The sequence below is a fragment of the Loxodonta africana genome, chromosome 2 (assembly GCF_030014295.1).
Source record: "Loxodonta africana isolate mLoxAfr1 chromosome 2, mLoxAfr1.hap2, whole genome shotgun sequence".
In the NCBI taxonomy this organism is placed as follows: domain Eukaryota; kingdom Metazoa; phylum Chordata; class Mammalia; order Proboscidea; family Elephantidae; genus Loxodonta; species Loxodonta africana.
In genome coordinates, this window is record NC_087343.1 from 74,727,612 (window position 1) to 74,749,474 (window position 21,863).

General features: G+C 39.7%; 1 protein-coding gene across 2 annotated transcripts in view; it reads left to right on the forward strand.

The window, feature by feature from the left end:
* The window catches only part of OCLN (occludin), a 62,338-nt gene extending 40,926 nt beyond the window's left edge, over positions 1-21,412 (forward strand). For both annotated transcript variants that reach the window (XM_064272909.1, XM_003408084.4), the window contains 5 exons: positions 2,797-2,939; positions 12,172-12,387; positions 14,739-14,910; positions 17,150-17,191; positions 20,596-21,412. In XM_064272909.1, coding sequence (XP_064128979.1) covers positions 2,797-2,939; positions 12,172-12,387; positions 14,739-14,910; positions 17,150-17,191; positions 20,596-20,697 — 675 coding nt within the window. In that variant the 3' untranslated portion in view covers positions 20,698-21,412. The remainder of the gene's footprint in view (positions 1-2,796; positions 2,940-12,171; positions 12,388-14,738; positions 14,911-17,149; positions 17,192-20,595) is intronic.
* The last annotated feature ends 451 nt before the right edge of the window (positions 21,413-21,863 follow it).

Sequence of the window (21,863 nt, forward strand, 5' to 3'; positions counted from 1 at the left end):
TAGCTGGTAAAGAAAAGGGCATTTCAGGTGCTGATAAGTCTCTACAAGGACCCCTTATTTATGAAACTTTGGGTTTCAGGCTTGCTAAAGTCAGTAGGACACCAGTGAGCTTTGCAACCTCTGCTAATGTTGGAGTGGGGAAAAGCCTGGAGAAGTGTAAAATACATTTTGTTTTGTTTTTTTCTAAAAGAAGTCTTTTTAAATTCTGATGAGACCTCCGGAATAAGAAGAGGCCTTTGGCCAAGCATTTGCTTGTGAAACTTAGTGATTTGCAGTATCTTAAGTGAACAGGGTCGCTATGAGTCAGAATCCACTTGACAGCAGTGGGTTTGGGTTTTTGGAAGTGAACTGATAAGAAGCCCTGGTGTGAGGCAGTGGTTAAGCCCTCGGCTACTAACAGAAAGGTTGGCAGTTGAAACCTACTAGCCTCTCTGCAGGAAAAAAGGTGTAACAGTCTGCTTCTGTAAAGATTATAGGCTTGGAAATCCTATGGGGCAGTTCTACTCTGTCCTGTAGGGTTGCTATGAGTCAGAATCGATTCAACAGCAGAGAATTTTTTTTTAAAGAATCTGATGCTGAGCAGGTTTCAGCCAAGAGCTGCCAGACTAAGACAATCTGTTGTGCATGGGGTCACCATGAGTTGGATTCCACAGCAGCTAACAACAAAGGAATTCATTGGAAGCCAAGAATGATTCCCACCTCATCCCCTGTGGTGGGGTCTAAGTACACTCCCTGGCAACTCACCCACTGGTTTCCCAGTTGCTGCCAAATTCCACTTTCAGAGAAAAATTATTCCATTCCTTTCTGACTCATGGGAATAATAAACAATTGAGAATGCCTCTGTGTACTTTGAGGAATGGGTAAATATCTTTTGCTATTTAATATTGAAGGGATAGGAAAGGAGCCTGCCATAGTCTGATGCTACACAGAATGAAAAACCTAGAGGTGTAAGGTGTGTGCATTGCAGGGAAATAAACTGTATTAATGCTGAACATAATTGTAAGGACTTACAGTAGCAAAATAATTCAAATAAAAGTCTGCTGTCACCTTCAGATATTTATAAAATCCTTTGATGAGCTCCAATGGCATTATTCCAGAAAACTCTTCCCTGAGTTTTTACTGTGTTCAGAAGGCACTGTGTTAACGTGATACATACCTTACCATGTCATTTAATCGATAAAACAACTTTATGGAAGAAGGTAGGAAGGGACAGGAAAACTGGATGAAGGAAACGGGGAACCCAGGGTAGAAAGGGGGAGAGTGCTGACACATTGTGGGGGTTGCAGCCAATGTCACAGAACAATCCGTGCATAAATTTTTGAGTGAGAAACTAATTTGTGTTGTAAAATTTCTCCTAAAGCACGATAAAAAAAAAAAAAAAAAACCTTATGGAGTAGGTAGTTTCTTGCAGGAGACTGAGGCTTTATAGATCTTGTAGTTGTCAGATCTGGGGTGATGCCACTGCAGTCCCACTTTCCCTGTGGAAAAGTTACTCTATTTCAGAGAAATAATTTGTGGAATTATTTTGATTTTTTTCCACCTTATTTTTATTCCTTTATGTTAAAATAACTCAGTGATTTATTTGGATGCAGCACTTTATTTTTATTTATTTTTTTCTACCAGTTGCAAAGTAATATGTAATAATTTTCAAGATCTTTAGGTGAAATTTAAAGTGTTGGGTCTGCTACATGAAAACTAACAGACTTTATGCTGGGAGTCTAGGTGGCTGTGCTTTTCATATTTAACCAGGTATAATTTCAATAGATTATTATTTCTGTAGGACAAATCTACTTACAGATCAGAATGGGGTAAGAAGGAAGCAGAAAGGAAGGCAGCAATGTGACTGTACTGTGTAGGCTGTAAATAATAGAGCCATTGAGAATGTACCTTAAGGGAAAGTAAACAGCTCTCCTTGAAGAGCCATAGCAAAAATCAGTTCCAGCTGCCTAATTTCTTCTGGGGTTTTAACATTGCATGTTTAGAGATGAATGAATTCATGAATTAAGAAGAGCCAGTGTCCTTTGTCCTAGATTAGTAGTTTTCCCCGTGTAGTGCCCAGACAGCATCAGTATTACCTGGGAGCTTGTAAGAAATGCAAATTCCTGGGCTCTAACCCCTCCTCGAAAAAAAAACAAACCCATTGCCATCGAGTCAGTTCCAACTCACAGTGACCCTATAAGGAAGCAGACTGCCACATCTGCCTCCTGTGGAGTGTGGCTGGTGTGTTTGAACTGCAGACTTTTTGCTTAGTAGCCAAGTGCTTAACCTCTGGGCCATCAAAGCTCAGGCCCTATAACCCTAGATAAAATGAGACTGGTCTTCCTGATGGGGAGAGGGAGGGAATGGGGCAATTACCATAGATAATTATTACACCTAATCACATCAGGGGAGCACTGGTGGCAGAGTGGTTAAGAGCAGAGTCAGTTCGAATCCACCAGCTGCTCCTTGGAAACCTGATGGAGCAGCTCTATTCTGCCCTGTGCGGCTATGAGTCGGAATTGATTCGTCAGCAACCCGAATTTGGTTTTAATCACATCAGGACAAGAATCAGATAATCAAGATTTTTCTTTTTTGTAACGCATTTCGGTCTTCTTAAACTAGGAATTAGCTCATTTTATGTGTTTGTAAAAATGTTGATTTGACCGATATAAAAAGGCAGTCCTTGCAGGTTGCTTTTATTTGATGAGCCCAATAAACATTAGACAATAACTTTGTATATGATATTTTTCTTGCATTTCTTTCCCTTTTAAATTATAGGCTAAATAATACTTGTGTCCCCTTGGGCTGTTTCTTTAGGTTAAAAATGTTTCCGCAGGCACACAAGACATGCCCCCGCCACCGTCTGATGTGGAAAGAATTGATGGTTCCGTGGTATACTCTTTCAATGGGAAAGTGAATGACAAGCGGCCCTACCCAGACTCTTCCTACAAGTCAACACCGTAAGTAGTATTTTGTGCCATTAATTCTGCTTTAAAAATACCCAGCTGTGTGTGTGTGAAAGTTGAAGGCTGGGATTAGCATTTTACGTAGAAGCCTAGGGCTACTTCCAAGGCTGTGGTGGGGAGGATGGGGTTGTGAGCTGGTAGGGCCTTCTTCTCTTCTAAACTGAAAATGCCTCTTCTCACTTGTGGTTTAATAGAAAGAGCCCTGGTGGCGCAGCGGCTGAGAGCTTGGCTGCTAACGGAAATTCTGATAGTCCGAATCTACCAGCTGCTCCTTGGAAGCCCTGGGGGGCAGTTCTACTCTGTCCCGTAGTGTCGCTATGAGTTGACAGCGATGGGTTTGTGTTTGTTTGTTTGTTTAATAGAGAAAAGCAGGGTTGGTTCCTTTCACTCTAGGAATGTGGCTATTTGTGTCCTCTCTTCTCTATTTCTGGTTTTGAGGTTTGGGTATGGGTGAAAGTTAACTGACTGACAGCAGAGCTAAGTGTGGTTCTCAGTCTCTCTTTTTGCCTTTATTTATTAGATCTCCTTAGTAGAAGAGGGAGATAGCTTGTTGATCAACCTTGTCCATTTACATTTCTTTTAAACTAACCAAAAAAAAAAACAAACCAGTTGCCATCCAGTCGATTCTGACTCATAGCAACCCTAAAGCTAGAAGACTTCATGTCGAAGTCAGGAATTCTGAGATCTCATTTGCCAGGCTGCTGTACTGTGTCTTCCATATTATTGGGGAGTATGTGCAACTAATAATGCCTCTAGGTTTTGTTTTATATTTTTGGTATTTTATGTAATCTGAAATACCTCCCAGTGAGTGTCTGGCCTATAGTAGATGCAATTATGGTTATTGAAATGGTATCCCCATCTTGGTTTTAGTTCACCCAAAAGCCCAATTCTAACCCAACCTAATGACTGATAGTGAGAGAAAGACGTTGGCAATATCATTAAGGACTTTGATATAATTTATGCTTACGGATGATTAATTAGTGCTCCTATATATAATTCTGAAGACCCTGCTGGCATAGCGGTTAAGTGCTACAGCTGCTAACCAAAAGGTTGGCAGTTCGAATCTACCAGGTACTCCTTGGAAACTCTATGGAGCAGTTCTGTCCTGTCCTATAGGGTCGCTATGAGTTGGAATCAACTCAACAGCAAAAATTATATATAATTCTAAGGAGCCCTTGTAGCACAGTGGTTAAGTGCTAAGCTGCTAACCAAAAGGTCAGTGGTTTGAACCCACTAGCTACTCTGTGGTAGAAAGATGTGACGATCTGCTTCCGTGAAGATGACAGCCTTGGAAACCTATGGAGAAGTTCTTCTCTGTCCTATAGGGTTGCCGTAAGTCAGAGTCGACTCAACAGCACACAACAACATATATAATTCTAAGGAGCCCTTGTGGTGCAGTGGTTAAGCGCTCAGCTGCAAATTGAAAGGTTGGCAATTTGAGCCCATCCAGCAGCTCCATGGGAGAAAGACACAGCACTCCGCTTCTGTAAAGATTACAGCCTAGAAAACCCTATGGGGTAGTCTGCTCTGTCATGTGGGGTTGCTGTGAGTTGAAATCGACTTGATGGCACACAACAACAATATATAATTCTAGAACTCTAAATCCCTTTGAAGACCAAAAAATCTTCCCTTTAGGTAGTTTGATTGTTCTGAGTTTAAGGTATATCCACTGGGAAGATTTTTTATTTCAAAGTTTTACACCTATCTTCCCACCCCCACTATCTCAGTACATAGTAGTTCTGGCTTAGAATCCCAGTAAGATGACACTAGCACCTTGGATCAGGTGGACACTTGAGACTATGTTGGCATCTCCTCCCTGGAGGGGAGATGAGAGGGTAGAGGGGCTTACAAGCTGGAGAAATGGACACGAAAAGAGAGAGCGGAGGGAGGGAGCGGGCTGTCTCATTAGGGGGAGAGCAATTGGGAGTACGTAGCAAGGTGTATATAAGTTTTTGTGTGAGAGACTGACTTGATCTGTAAACTTTAACTTAAAGCACAATAATAAAAAAAAGGATGACACCAGCAGATGAGTTAATTATAGAATAAGTTTGAAGACAATAACCAAAAAACCACACCTGTTGCCATCAAGTCAGTTCTGACTCATAGCAACCCTATAGGACAGAGTAGAACTGCCCCATAGGCTTTCCAAGGAGTGGCTAGTAGATTTGAACTGCCAACCTTTTGATTAGCAGCCAAGCTCTTAACCCATCAGGGCTTTTTGAAGACAGTAGGCTTTATTATTACACTGGAATGGAATTTGGAAATTGAATGGACTGGCAGCCTTCCTTAACCCCCATATATTTTGTTTTGGTCTCAGAACCCACCTTGGTCATTCATACCCTTTAGCACCACCCCTGTTTTCCCCTTTTTCTGGGTTGATTTCAGTCGTGAATAATTGGAGGAAGGGTATTCTCTCTGTACTCCTGTCTTCTCTTTGGATTTTGACAAAAAGTAAAGTATTGAAGCTATTAAGAGCAAAGGTACACAGTAGAGAGGCAGTCCTAAAAATTTTAAGGTATAATTTGAATGACTTTCGAGCATACAAAGTAAATACCTAGACTGCATTTTTTGACCAGCTTTGCTTCTAAATTGAAAGGTCTGTATGGTTACACAGACTTTACAGAGGTGCTGACCCTTTTCATGAAAACCAAGAAAATATTTTCACAAATTTATCTGGAATAATTTTAAAGCCTTACTTATTCTCAAATAAAACCAGTGTGTTCATTTAGTACAAAATTTTAATGGTACAAAAGAGAACTGTCTTAGTCATCTAGTGCTGCTATAACAGAAATACCACAAATGGTTGGCTTTAACAAAGAGAAGTGTGTTTTCTCACAGTCTAGTAGGCTAGAAGTCCAAATTCAGGGTGTCAGCTCCAGGGGAAGGCTTTCCCTCTCTGTTGGCTTTGGAAGAAGGTCCTTGTCATCAGTCTTCCCCTGGACTAGGAGCTTCTCTACTTAGGAACCCTGGGTCCAGATGACTCACTCTGCTCCCAGTGTTTCATTCTTGGTGGTATGAGGTCCCCAACTCTCTGCTTGCTTTCCTTTTAAAAGGTGGGACAGGCCATACTCCAGGGAAACTCCCTTTACCTTGGATCAAGAATGTAACCTGAGCAAGGGTGTTACAATCCCATCCTAATCCTCTTTAACTGCAGGCAGAGATTATGATTTATATCATGTAGGAAAATCACAAAGTAGAGGACAGCCACACAATACTGGGAATCATGGTCTAACCAAGTTGACACATATTTTGGGGGGGACACAATTCAGTCCATGACAAGTACCTTTTATACCCAGCTACCTGGCTCTTCTCCTAAGAGGCGACCAGGGTTACCAGTTTTGTTTTTTGTTTTTTTAAATATCCTTCCAGAGATGTTTTATAAATATGCCGACCAGATGTGTATATTGGTTCTTTTTTTCTTTTTTTTTTAAAAAAAGACGAAACTAGCGTATGAAACACATTGTTAGCAACGTATCTTTGAGACTGTCCATATCAGTATTGCAAAGAGTTTACTGATTGCTTTTTTTTTTTTTAAATTAATTTTTATTAAGCTTCAAGTGAACATTTACCATTCCAATCAGTCTGTCACATGTAGGTTTACATACATCATACTCCCTTCTCCCACTTGCTCTCCCCCTATTGGGTCAGGCCTTTCAGTCTCTCGTTTCGTGCCAATTTTGCCATCTTCCCTCTCTCTCTATCTTCCCATCCCCCCCTCCAGTCAAGAGTTGCCAACACACTCTCCAGTGTCCACCTAATTTAATTGGCTCACTCTTCATCAGCGTCTCTCTCCCCACCGCTGACCAGTCCTTTTCATGCCTGATGAGTTGTCTTCAGTGATGGTTCCTGTCCTGTGCCATCAGAAGTTCTGGGGAGCATTGTCTCTGGGATTCCTCTAGTCGCATTCATATTCATATCATTAGGTATGGTCTTTTTATGAGAATTTGGGGTCTGTATCCCATTGGCCTCCTGCTCCCTCAGGAGTTGTCTGTTGTGCTCCCTAGCAGGGCAGACATCGATTTTGGCCGGGCACCAACTAGTTCTTCTGGTCTCAGGATAATGTAGGTCTCTGGTTCATGTGGCCCTTTCTGTCTCTTGGGTTCTTAGTTGTCCTGTGGCCTTGGTGTTCTTCCTTTGCCTTTGCTCCAGGTGGGTTCAGACCAATTGATGTATCTTAGATGGCCGCTTGTTGGCATTTAGGACCCCAGGCGCCACAATTCAAAGTGGGATGCAGAATGTTTTCATAATAGAATTATTTTGCCCGTTGACTTAGAAGTCTCCTCAAACCATGTTCCCCAGACCCCAGCCCCTGCTCCGCTGACTTTTGAAGCTTTCATTTTATCCCGGAAACCTCTTTGCTTTTCGTCCAGTCCAATTAGGCTGACATTCCTTGTATTGTGTGTTGTCTTACTGATTGCTTTTTATAGCTGCATAATATTCTGTTGAATGGATATTCTGTAATTTATTTTCTTAGTCCTAGTTCAGCGCATACTTTTCTCTTTTTTTTTATTACAAACAGCACTGTAGGGAGTAATCTTGCACGTTTATCACTTCACACGTATGTGACTGTATCAGGAGGAAAAATACTAAAAGTAGAATTGCTAGGTTAAAGGAAATGTGTATTTGTTGTTTTTGATAAATGTAGTCAAATTGTACTCTGTAGGGTTGTACCAGTTTACACTCCCAACCTACACCCCAGAACTTTCTTGAAGGTCTAGAAAATGCAAATATGGTGCTTAATTTTAGAACCAGAAGAAGGGGTGGTGCTAAGGGATATGAATGAGATGGTATGTCTCACAGATCCTGTTACATGGGGTGATGATGGAAGGAATTTTTGTAATAGAAAATGTCAAGTGTTGTCCATAGAAGGGTACTGAGGATTCACAGGACATCCATTTGGATGGGAATAGCCATGGGTAATAAATCATAGCCTGTCTTTCTTACTGCTTTCTTAGAGGTGCTTAGTTAACCCCGTGAGCACCTCTGTCCTGCTTGCTATTTTACTGGATAGAGTAGGAATTAAAGAATGAACACCACTGTGTCTAAGGTCCACGTTAAGGTTGAGGTACCTCAAAGACTAAGATTTGTTCCCCAAAGCGTAACATACACTCTGCAAAGAGCACTGATCTTGAGTATACAGCTTGATGAATTTTCACATTTGTGAACATTCAAATAATCACCACTCTGAGATATAGAAATTCCAAGCCTCTTCTCCATCAATACCTACCCCTCTAGAGGTAAAAACTATTTTGACACCTATGAACATCTATTAGTTCAGCCTATTCTTGGAATATTATTTTATATTTGATAAAGTGAAATCATATTGTAGTTACTCTCATGTTTAGCTTCTTTTGCTCATTGTAATACCCTGTACCTTAGAATTTCAAGGCAGTCTGCTAATTAAAAATAATTCTAGATGAGGATAGACCAGAATTTAACTGAAAACAGTTGCTTTTCTACTTTTTCGAAGTCAATTTGGGAGATCCCCATTAAAAAAAAAAAAAAAAAGCAAAAATGGCAGCACAGGGGCATCTGACCTCCTATAATTTCCGGCTGTCTTGTGCCACCTCTAGTGTTAAAATCCTCTCTTTGTCTGTCTCCTGGATCTAGGAGGTTCTCAGCGCAGGGACCCTGGGTCCAAAGGATGCGCTCCTCTCCTGTCTCTTCTTCCTGGTGGTAGTGAGGTCCCCATACAACATACAACTTATTTGCATGGTCCCACTCCCACAAGGGTACCATATACCTTATTTGCATTATTAGCGAGCTGTCCAGTCCACTTGGTAGGCAACAAGACCTCTTGTGCATAGTCCTACCCAATCATTTTGTAGGAGTCACAAGACCATGGTGAGAAAGGCCATAAAAGTGATTCATTGTACCACAGTACACTTCGTACTATCCTGTTCACACTCAGGGTGAATTAACCTTTATAAATCAAGACATAGAAAGTTGAATGTTCCCATGATTTAAAGCTGTCAAGGCAAGCTTTCTCTTAGAGTGCCAAATGAGACCATTGTTTGGTAGTACTAGGCTGATAAGATAATCTGTTAGGGTTTTTATACAAGTTAGAGAAGCCCAAGTCACACGAACTTAAGCTAAAAGAAGAAATTACTGGTTTACGTAAGTCCCAGGGATGAATCTGGTTTTACGTATGGCATGATCCAGAGGTTCAGAAGATAATCAGGACTCTTTCAAGCTCTTATCTCTTGCTATGTCGACCTTATTCTCAGTCCAGCTTCTGTTGTGGCAAGATGGCCATCCACATTCACCCAGCGCCATTGATGCTCTAGCACAGGATTCAGAAAAGATTTCCTTTCTCAAAGCTTATGTATCAAATCTGCTGGGGAGATTCTGACTGGCCCTTTTTTGGGTCCCTGTCATCCCTGAAGCCGGGATGATGGAGTTCTCTGATTGTCCAGGTTTGAATATACCCTAAATAACACTGGCAGTTATAAAATGCCACATAAAATAATGGGCATCATGTAGTCATAGCATCAATGTTGATTATGTAGAGTTCCCTTTCCTGCACCAACACTGTGTGTTATCAGAAAAGGAGGATTCTTGTGAATCAATTCAGTAGTTGTCTTGAACACCTACCTGCCATGAACAATAGTGGGCCAGGTGCCCCCGGGAACACCAAGTTCATGTTCTCATCTAGGTTTCAATTTAGCAGGGGTGGAAGAAAGTGCACAATGACTACACTGAAAGTTAGGGCAAGAGAGGGACAGCACAGGTGTGTGGGAGGGAGGAAGGAGAACAAAACAAACAAATAAAGAAGAAAAAAAGATGAATTAAAAAGCTACAAAAGGGCGGTCTTCTGGACCTGAGTTGATGAGGTCAGGAATGCATATGAGCATGACTAAAGAAGGGAGCCGGGCAATATAGGGGTGGTTGTCTTTTCCGAATTGTACAGATTTTTGGTAGGACTTGTGTCTAAAAATATGTTTAAAGGTTGTTGGGAATACATATGTTTCCTAACTCTTCATTTACATATACTTTACTTGCAAGGTAAGGATTTCTGATATCAGCATCTAAGATCATAAAATTAAGGCAGGAGGCCACTTTAATTAGTTTTTTTGTGTTTTGGTTGTTTTTTTGTTTATTTTTCTGTTTTGTTTTGCTCTTTAGCTTCCTCCTTACTTGGCCCCTGGCCCCATTTGTTCTGCTACCTCGAAGCAAAGAGTAGAGTACCTGGCAGTTTTGGCAGCGTGTCCAGGAACTTGTTAATCATTGACTCTTGGAGAAAGTCACATTTTTCTTCCATTAGAAGTAGCGTTAACATAGCATACAAAGCTATATTACCTGAATAAACTTAGAAGAAATAAATACCACCCCGCTTCCAACTACACAGAACCCAAAGCTTTAGGGGTCTACAAGAAATTAACAAGTATGGTTAGAAATCTAAGACTCTGACAACAGAATCAAGTAGCTCTGAATCACCTAGAAAACAGAGTAAACCTGGTAGATACTGCACAAGATTACAGTTGCTATAAGTTGAAAGCAGTAAGGACATATAAAATGCTCTGGATAAAGACTGGAGAAACCCTGAAAGTATAACCCCTTTCAGCTCAGTAACGAGGTCACTCCTGAGGTTCACCCTTCAGCCAAAGATTGAACAGTCCTATGGAACAAAACAAGACTAAAGGGGTGGGGACTGGAAGGCAGGAGGGAACAGGAAAGCTGGTGATAGGGAACCCAGGGTTGAGAAGGGAGAGTTTTGACATGTTGTGGGGTTGTTAACCAATGTCATAGAATAATGCGTGTGCTAACTGTTTGATGAGAAACTGATTTGTTCTGTAAACCTTCATCTAAAGTACAATAAAAAGAAAATGCTCTGGATATTTTAAATAGTTGATTTAGGTGTTCCTATGAGTTGGAAGCTACTCAATAGCAACTGGGTTTTTTGTTTTGTTCTGTTTGTTTTCTTTGTATTGAATAGGGAGGCTCAGGCCCTTTCTTGGTCTTTCATTTCTGTTTTTGTCCTCTAGCTCATCTTTCTCCTGTGGAGCAGCTGGTGGGTTTGAACCACCTGCCGGCCTTTCAGTTAGCAGCCAAGTGTTTAACCACTGCCCCCTCCAGGACTCCCTGGAGACCTCCTAGGGGGGTAATACTTGATGTTCATTACTCATGGATATCAGAGTTCGAATGAGTTTCAATTGTTTCCCTAAGCACATGTTTTGATGAAGAGGGAATGAGCAATCCACGTCAGTGAGAAGAGTTGGTAGTAGTGGTATAGTGGTGTAGTGATTAAGCATTGCACTGCTAACCAAAAGGTCAGCAGTTTGAATCCACCAGCCACTTGTTGGGAACCCTATGGGGCAGTTCTACTCTGTCCTATAGGGTTGCTATAAGTTGGAATCGACTCGACGGGTTTTGGTTTAGCTCTACCACAGAGGAAACTTAAGCTTTGCATTTCCGTTACTCAGTAGTTGTTTACAGTTGCCACACAATAACAGCACCTGGAATTTTATCCCTGTGTTAGACTTCATTTTCATGCTCATAGCAGAAACATTATGTACTATTAAAAATCTGATACAATATTAAACAGGTATATTAGAGAAATAATAAGTGTAATAGAAAGCTCCATTTCATCCACTTGACATGGCTTTGGGATTAATATAGCAATTTAAAAAGAATCCTTAATGAGCTCTTTAAATCATTGCTATATATAGCTTTACTTTTTTTTTTTTTTTAGATTTTTAAATATTTTATCTAGAAAAGAAAATTGATATATGGTAGTCTAACATATATCTTTATTTCACGAAGTCTTATGAAGAGCTTGTTTCTGAGAGTCAGGCTTGCAGAGGTAAACATGTAAAGTGCATTCCTCTTCCCCACCCAGCATGCCTTAGAGCTGGAAGAACACATGGAAAAGAATTATGAGTGTTATTCTTGGCAGCCTTCTGCATAGTAAGTCTCAGGCACAGGTCAGGTAAACACCTGTTCTAGGTCGGTTTGAACTTCCACAAATGAAATCTTTGATCCATTTTATGGAGAACGGTGAAATCAGAGCCTTAAAGCTGCTGGTATGTGTTAGAGGACTGAGGTGGTGCTAAATCAAACGCAGGAAACTAGGCATCTGCTCAGTGTTGCGCATATGAACTCCTTGAGTGAGTTCACCTACATGTGACGTCTCTTGGTGTTATTGTTGGTTGTCGTGGTTACAATGCACTGGCAGAGAATTGTAGTGTACCCCGTAGTCACTGGAAAACGATCCCTGTTTTATTAGGGTGCCTGAGGTGGCTCAGGAGCTTCCCCTGACTTCACCTGTGGATGACTACAGACAGCCTCGTTACAGCAGCAGCGGTAACTTTGAGACGCCTTCAAGATTGGCTTCCACGAAGGGAAGAGCAGGGAAGTCAAGGAGAACAGAGCAAGACCACTATGACACAGACTACACAACAGGCGGCGAGTCGTGCGATGAGCTGGAGGAGGACTGGATCAGGTACCGCGTCAGCACTACTCTTGCTGGATCCGATTTCCCATCCTGATTATTAAATGGGCCAACCAGATTTGGAGCTGTTGCCTCCAAAGCTGGGTTCATGATGGAATCTCATCCTCTGCCAAGCAGAACTGGAGACATTCTACCTGCCCCCCACCCTGGCCCACCCAGTGACCTTTCATAATAACGATTGAGGTGGTGGGGATGTGTTTGGCTATAACCATGTCTTAAAATCATTTTCAGCTTCCCCACCAAATGGCTGATAAACTTCACCAGTGCTCTTGCCTCTTCCAGTAGTCACCTAAGAAAAGTCTTTCAAATAAATAAAATACAAGTATAGGCAACATTGTTTTACATAAAGAAGTTACTGATTATAAGATTCCCAGACCAATACTCTGGCCTTCCTCTGGCAATTACTTTTTTAAAAAAAAATAATTTTTATTGTGCTTTGAGTGAAAGTTTACAAATCAAGTCAGCCTCTCACATATAAACTTATATACACCTTACTACCCATTTACTCTCCCCCTAGTGAGTCAGCCCGCTCCCTCCTTCCAGTCCCTTGGCAATTACTTTTAAGTGAAGCTGTCATGCTAAGACCAGAGTGTCTCTCTTTAAAAAAAAAAAATTAGGTGAAAATGTACTGAACAAATGTATTCTATTTCAACAATTGCTACATGCTATAATTCAGTAACAGAGTTTCTTTTTAAAAGTTCAATCCAGAGAACTTTGGTAAACAGTTTGGTAAACAGTTGAGATAGCGATTTACTGTTCTGGCCAAGGTTGTGATTAAGTTCCTTTCTGTGTCAGTGGTTTTGTTCTAATCCATCGTGTCAAACTATACTCGTGTATGATATGTAGGCTTTTTATGCCTAAGTATTTTGAGGAATAGGGCACAAATCAGAAATAGTGGCTGACCAAAACATTGCTTCTTTTAAGATGTTGGGAGGAATGAGTGGACATGTATAGCTTGAAACCCCCCTACTCATGTGTGATTTTGATACCCCATCTTTCCCTCTTCCCCCAGGAGTCACTGGCCTAGTTCAGCCATCTGTCTGGGAAATACTTGCATAGCTTATATTTAGAAGGAAAGTTTAACAGAAAACTTTTAGGAATCCTGAATTCTTATTTCCCTTTTAAGCAAATCATTTTACTTCTCCTCTCTGTAAAATGAAGATATTAGACTGACTGTTAGACCTAAAATTTGAAATTCCATATTGTTATGAAACTCCTGGAAAATCTGGTGGTGTAGTGGTTAAGAGCTACGGCTGCTAACCAAATGGTCTGCAGTTCAAATGCACCAGGTGCTCCTTGGAAACCTTAGGGAGCGGTTCTGATCTGTTCTATAGGGTCACTATGAGTCAGAATCGACTCAGTGGCAACTGGTTTTTTGTTTTGTTTTTTATGAAGCTCCTTAGCCCTGTGAAACAATTCAGAGCATTTTCTCAGTGCTTTGTGAGGCAGTAGCATTTTTTTTTTTAGCATCATCTTCTTAAGTAAAGAGTAGCTGGTATAGTGAGAGCTATTAGTGATACAGATTTCAGTTTTTCTCCTTCATATTTGAATGCACTGCCAGATTATTTTTACAGTGAACATACATTTTTATACATGTACATTTTTACCTCTACTTTTATAGTCAAAAAACAAACAAACAATTTCCACTTAGGAAAAATAAGAACCCCTCCCCCACGAAGAAGTTTGAAACCCTAGGCGGTAGCAGGAAGCAGCCAGGTTGGCAGTCCGCCGCTCTGTCACTGCAGTAATCAGAACATGTTCATGCTCCAGCACTGCGGTTTTAAGACTTTAAACACAAATATTCCATTATCATGTGGTGTCGTGTATTCAAAGTAATGAGTTCCTATGACTTGGACCCTTGAATTTCATAAATGGTTTTCAGCTTTATTTTTAATAATCGTATAGGCATAGTTGCTTTAAAAAAGAAAAAAATAAAAGAGCAGTAGTATATAAAGTATAAGCATTCTTAAAAGAACCTATTTGCATCCCACCTTCCTCTCCCCATAAGCAACAGAAAGAAAACAAGAGGATCTCATTCTCCATACCGCACCAGCTTTATTATTTTTGAGGAAGAAACACTGGATTTTAAGTCATCTGGGGACACACAGAAGCTCTGGTGGTGCAGTGGTTAAAGCACTTGACTGCCAACCAAAAGGCTGGCGATTAGAGCCCACCAGCCACTCTATGGGAGAAAAACATGGCGCTCTGCTTCGGTAAAGACTGCAGCTTTGACAACCTTATGGGGCAGCTCTACTGTGTCCTATAGAGCTGCTGTGAGTCGGGATTGACTCAGTGACAATGGGTAGGGATACATATGTATCATTTTCTCTCTTAATGTTTAGGGAATATCCACCTATCACTTCAGATCAACAAAGACAACTCTACAAGAGAAGCTTTGACACTGGCCTGCAGGAATACAAGAGCTTACAGGCAGAACTCGATGAGATCAGTAAAGAGCTCTCTCGTCTGGATAAAGAATTGGATGACTATAGAGAAGAAAGTGAAGAGTACATGGTATTCTCAAACCTGATATTTCTAAATTACATAGTTTAGTCTAATCAATAGAGATAACAGTATCCTTTATACTAATGTTGATTTAAAAAATTTACTAATCATTATCAAACTGTAATTTCATTGAAAATGAGTTGGATAAGTCTTTCCAAATTGAAGAGTATGGTTAAGAGAACAATAGTCTATTTACATATATCCCTTCCTGTTTAAAAGAAAATAGCCATGTTATTTATAAACATAATTTCTATTTATAGCTCTATCTATAAACATAATTCATTGTTCATGTAAAAAAAATTTAAACAAGACAAAAATGTATGCAGAAAAATTGTTTTAAATCCCACTACCCAGATATCACCAAAATAATTAGTGTTTAAAACACCCTTTCCATGCAGGAGTGCGTATATATATGTATGTTACACACACAAGTTTTGATATGGAACAGTCTTATATGTTTTATTTATATCCTTCCTGCTTTTTTTTAGTACTTAACAGTAATTTATGATTATCTTTTTTTCCCCTCTGGATCACCTGGTTGAAGTAGTATTTGTTAGGTCTCTCCTTTGTAAAATTATTCTTTATTCCCTCTTTCCATACTGTACTTTTTGGAAGTGACTATGTTTAGCCCACACTTAAGGAGTGGGGAGTTATGTGCCACCTCCATGAGGGCAGAGTATCTACATAAATTACTTAGAATTCTTCTGCACAAGAGATTTGCATGAATGTATAAATGAATGGCTTTTAACATTTCATTTTTCATGCATTCAGTCATTCATATCACCATGGACTGCTGGATATCTACTTTGTACTTTAGGTTATAATCCAATACTGCTTTGCTTATTTTGATGCTCTAATTCTTCTATCTTTGACCATTGGAAGCCCTTTCAGTTGGCTTCTGTGTTTCTTTGACATGACCCCATCATTGTGGGATTTTTGTTTGTTTTTCTTTTAACACTTTCTTACTGTCTGTCGCTACTTATATCCTGCTTTTTTACTCAACAATAGCTTATTGTTTTCTTTGCATGTCAATAATAAAGACCTACTTATTTTAAAAATAGCTTCATAATACTCAATTTTATGGTTGTACCATACTTAAAACTCACCCTCTGTGGACAGACATTTAGGTATGTCTCCCTCCCACCCTCACCAAGTAGTACCACTAATACTCTGGTGAACTTTTCCATCTTTGCGCAGTTGTCTGCTTATCTAGCCAGAACAAATTCCAGAATATTAAGTTATGCAACATAAATCTTTGGATCCGTATTGTTGCAGAACTACCCATCAGAAAATTTGTACCAACTTCATTCCCCTTAGTAATGCACTGGGGGGCTCATTTGACCCACTGATCACTAACATGTGCCTGAAGTTGCTGCTTGGGTGTTAGATACTAGTAATGAAACTTTTTACATCACTTCATACATTTATTGGAAATTCATATTAATGTGATTAAATGCCCTTTGCCATTTTTCTATTGGGGTGATCTGCCTTTCAGTATCGAAGTATTCTTATATAGTAGGATTTTATAGTTTTCTTTTATGGTTTCTGTATGGGGTTATCATAAACCCTTTGAATTCAATACACATTTATTGATCACTTATTCTTTCCTAGATGGTATAAAATTGCTGAGGTTAAAAAGAGAAACAATACCCTGTCTCTGCCCTCAAAGATTTTGAACTCATATTTGAAGAGAAAAACTGATGTCTAAACACCTTAGTCAATGTAGTAAAATGCTGTGCTTGCATTATGTACAGAAAGTACTGTAACTGACTACTCAGAGAAGGCTTAAAGTCTGCTCAAGTCCTGGGAGTTTAGGGGAAGTTAAGACGTGCCTAGTTTATAAAGGAACAGCAAATGATGGATATTGAGACTGGAAAGGTAGGAGACTAGATTTATACAGAAGCTAAAGGAGAGCTCAGCCAAGTTTTGCAGTGGGATATAACCTGATCAGAGCTGTGCTTTAGAAAAGACCTGGCCTGTGGCTTGTGGACTGGCCTGGGGCAAGATGAGAGGCTGCAGAAAAAATAGCGTTACTTGTTCATGTGAATGGAACATGAGAAATACCATGTCAAAATGTTTCTTCTCTGAATTCCTTCAGACCTTCCAGCCTTAAGACTTCATTATTTTAATTCCCCCTTTTGGTCATAAGTTGGCATTTTTAGATCCAGAGTATAGCATCAGGAAATGTTTTTCTTTAAAGAGAAAGTGCCCCACTAAATGTATATTCCCTTGTGTTTCTCATTAATAGGCTGCTGCTGATGAATACAATAGACTGAAGCAAGTGAAAAGAGTAAGTATCCTGGATTGTAAGCTTCTGTCAGGAAGAACTTTTCTGTTATGTGCTTTTCATTTAACCTTTACAGCGGCTATGAGTGCCTTGTCATACCCTGATTATAGACAGGAGGCCTGTAATTACAAGATGAAAACTGTAATTGAGAAGTTGGAACCTTAGCTTTAGTGGTTTGTAGCTACAACCAATGCTGATTATTTAAAAACTTTATTTTTAAGTTGAAGTATACATAACGAAAAGTGCATAAATTGTAAGTGTACAGCTTGGTAAAATTTCACAAAATGACCACATGCCTCTGTAACTGTCACCCAGATCAAGAAATTAATTTCTTAGCAATACTTTCCCCATTCCCTGCTGGTTTCTGCCCTCTCCCCGAAGTAACCATTATCCTGAAATTTTTTTTATTGTGGTAAAAATATATATAACAAAACATTTGCCATTTTTTACATGTACATTCAGTGACATTAATTACGTTCGTCATGTTATTTGGCCATCACTGCTGTCTGTTTCCAGATGTTTCCAACACCCTCAACAGAAGTCAGTGCCCCTCAGCGATGACTTCCACTTTCCCCTGGTAACCACTAATAAACTTTGGTTTCTGTGCATTTGCCCGTTCTAGATGTTTCATGTAAGTTGGGTCATATAATATCTGCCCTTTGTGACTGACTGATTTCACTCAGCATAATGTTTTCAAGGTTTATCCAGGCAGCCTGGCTTTTTTTTTTTTTTTTTTAAATTTTTATTAAGCTTTAAGTGAACATTTACCATTCCAATCAGTCTGTCACATGTAGGTTTACATACATCTTACTCCCTTCTCCCACTTGCTCTCCCCCTATTGAGTCAGCCCTTACAGTCTCTCGTTTCGTGCCAATTTTACCTTCTTCCCTCTCTCTCTATCTTCCCATCCCCCCTCCAGTCAAGAGTTGCCAACACACTCTCCCGTGTCCACCTGATTTAATTAGCTCACTCTTCATCAGTATCTCTCTCCCCCCCACTGACCAGTCCTTTTCATGCCTGATGATTTGTCTTCGGGGTTGGTTCCTGTCCTGTGCCATCAGAAGTTCTGGGGAGCATTGTCTCTGGGATTCCTCTAGTCGCAATCATACCATTAGGTGTGGTCTTTTAATGAGAATTTGGGGTCTGTATCCCATTGGTCTCCTGCTCCCTCAGGAGTTGTCTCTTGTGCTCCCTGACAGGGCAGACATCGATTGTGGCCGGGCACCAACTAGTTCTTCTGGTCTCAGGATATTGTAGGTCTCTGGTTCAAGTGGCCCTTTCTGTCTCTTGGGTTCTTAGTTGTCGTGTGACCTTGGTGTTCTTCCTTTGCCTTTGCTCCCGGTGGGTTGAGACCAATTAATGTATTTTAGATGGCTGCTTGTTGGCATTTAGGACCCCAGGTGCCACAATTCAAAGTGGGATGCAGAGTGTTTTCATAATAGAATTGTTTTGCCCATTGATTTAGAAGTCCTCTCAAACCAAGTTCCCCAGACCCCAGCCCCTGCTTCGCTATCCTTTGAAGCTTTCATTTTATCTCGGAAACCTCTTTACTTTTAATCCTGTCCAATTAGGCTGACCTTCCTTGTTTTGAGTGTTGTCTTTCCCTTCACCCAAAGCAGTTCCCATCTACAGATTGATCAATAAAAAGCCCTCTCCCTCCCTCCCTCCCTCCCTCCCCCCTTTGTAACCACAAAAGTATGTGTTCTTTTCCGTTTTTTCTATTTCTCAAGATCTTATAATAGTGGTCTTATACAATATTTGTCCTTTTGCAACTGACTCATTTCGCTCAGCATAATGCCTTCCAGATTCCTCCATGTTATGAAATGTTTCAGAGATTCGTCACTGTTCTTTATCGATGCGTAGTATTCCATTGTGTGAATATACCACAATTTATTTACCCATTCGTCCGTTGATGGACATCTTGGTTGCTTCCAGCTTTTTGCTATTGTAAACAGAGCTGCAATAAACATGGGTGTGCATATATCTGTTTGTGTGAAGGGTCTTGTATTTTTAGGGTATATTCCGAGGAGTGGGATTTCTGGGTTGTATGGTAGTTCTATTTCTAACTGTTTAAGATAACGCCAGATGGATTTCCACAGTGGTTGTACCATTTTACAATCCCACCAGCAGTGTATGAGAGTTCCAGTCTCTCCGCAGCCTCTCCAACATTTATTATTTTGTGATTTTTGAATTAATGCCAGTCTAGTTGGTGTCAGATGGAATCTCATCGTAGTTTTAATTTGCATTTCTCTAATGACTAATGATCGAGAGCATTTTCTCATGTATCTGTTGGCCAGGCAGCCTGGCTTTTAACATCATAAATTTTGTTTACCAGTTTTGAACTTTATATAAATGGTATCACATAGTACGCATATTTTGAGTGGCTTCTTTTGCTCAGTATTTATGTTTGTGAGGTACATTCCTGTTGTGGCATTAGCTGAGGTTCATTTATTTTATTGCTGTCTGACGTAACTTGTTCGTCCATTCTGCTCTTAATGAACATTTGGGTTGTTCCTAACTAATACAACTACAAACATTTTGGCTGATACAAGTAATGCAGCTATAAAATTTTTTTTTAATGTCTTTCTGTGCACATGTGTACATATAACTATGAGTAAAACTGCAGGGTCTTTGGGCCTTAGTAAACCCACTGCCGTTGAGTCAATTCCGACTCAGCGACCCTACAGGACAGAGTAGAACTGCCCCACAGAGTTTCCAAGGAGCGTCTGGCGGATTTGAACTGCCAACCCTTTGGTTAGCCGCTGTAGCACTTAACCACTACACCACCAGGGTTTTAGTATATACTGCCAAATAGTTTTCCAAAGTGCCTGTGTCAATTTACATTTATATCCCCACCAAACGGTGTATGTTCCCATTGCTCCATTTCCTTGCCAACTCTTGGCATCATTAGTCTTTACTGACTTAAAAAATTTTTTGCTTGTAAAAAAATTTATATTAAACACATTTAAAATCCTCAAACATCATGATTTTAAAAGCAGACTTCTAAAAGATCATATAGTAAAATTTCTTGTCTCTCTTACACTGCCATTCACATGGTTCTCCTTTCTCAAGTCAAATGATATCACCAGTTTTTTGTTTTAATGAGATTTTAGATAATGTCTTAGCAAAAAGCGCCATAAATATTCTTGGTCATTTGCACATATTTAGAAATGAGTATATCCTTTGTAAAACTTAGTTAAGATGATATGATAGAGGCAAGAGAATCAATTGCCTCTGTGGTTAGTGAATACTGCTGAGTACTTTAAGTATGTTGCCTCATTTAACACTCCCGACAAGTCTATTTGACTAAGTAGTATTCGCTTTTTCCACCTCTGCCTTTCCAACAGCTAACACATGACCCATTTTGATTTGATTGAATTTATGTGATTCACTTTTTTCCTTTTTAGTCTGCAGATTACAAAAGTAAGAGGAATTATTGCAAGCAGTTGAAGAGCAAATTGTCACACATCAAGAAGATGGTTGGAGATTATGATAAACGGAAAACATAGAAAGCAGATGTCATCTTGTTTGAGAGATGGAGTATCTGTCTGATATCTCTGCAGTGTTCTCTGTCAGGCAAATGACTTTGGACTCGAAACCTGGGAGGTCAAACCTTTGTGATCATTACAAAGTTTTGATAGCTTTAATATCATCACTATAGTATCAGTATTGAAGTGTTTTATAAATGGCTTTGAAAATCAACGGGGCTGAACACTCCAATTAAGGATTTTATGCTTTAAACATTGGTTTTTGGATTAAGAACTAAATACTGTTGGAGGTTTTTAAACCTGAAAGGAAGGTCCTGGTGTGAACTGTGCTGTGAACTTTAACACCCTGGGCGTGTCTTAATGATAATATGTAAGTGCAGTCACACAGGTGATCTCATTTAATCCTCCCAGCTACTCTTCAGATAACTGCTATTTATAATCTTCCTTTTGTCATGTAAGAAAACTGGGTTCCTGCATTGAAGTATCTAAAGTGAAACTGCTTGTTTGCCAGCTTGCAGTTTTGGTGAAGTCTTTTTTATGACCCCACTAATAAAGCCCTTGGTCCCCCCTGTTTTAGCTAGCGTGTACTGCATCCTGCCAGTCGCCCCGACTGCCTGTGTAAGTGGTTAAAAAGAACTTATCCTTGTTCTCTGTTGCTCTAATAAAGCTCATGTAAAATTAACAAATTTTAAGATTGTAAATATGTACTTCTATAAAATCAAAATTTAAACTTAGAATTTTGTGTATTTTAAAAACATTTGCTATCTTTTATGGTTTACATTTTTTTTTTTTAACCCATTAGGCTTTTCCATTATAACTGAGTATCTGATTACATTTGTAATTCAGTTGTGACTTGAGTTGTATCTTACAAAAATTGTTCAAGTTCTGTACATATTTTATAAGGTATTAAATCTGATGTTTTCTTGCTATATTATACCTGTTTGATGTCATTAGTGCAGTTAAGCTGTGGAAAGCTGTACTCAGGAGTTGTATTTGTTGTTTTAAGCTATTTTGGGTGCTGTGCTGGTTGGTAGCTTCCCAATCTTTTGGCTATAAGAAGGCTGATTTGTCTGGAAATAGAATGCTATACCATAAAACACCAGATTATTTTGAATGGTGCCCTTTGATCGCAGCATTTTTTTTTTAATTCAAAGTCTTATTAGTAAAGTAAAATTAGCTGATAATAC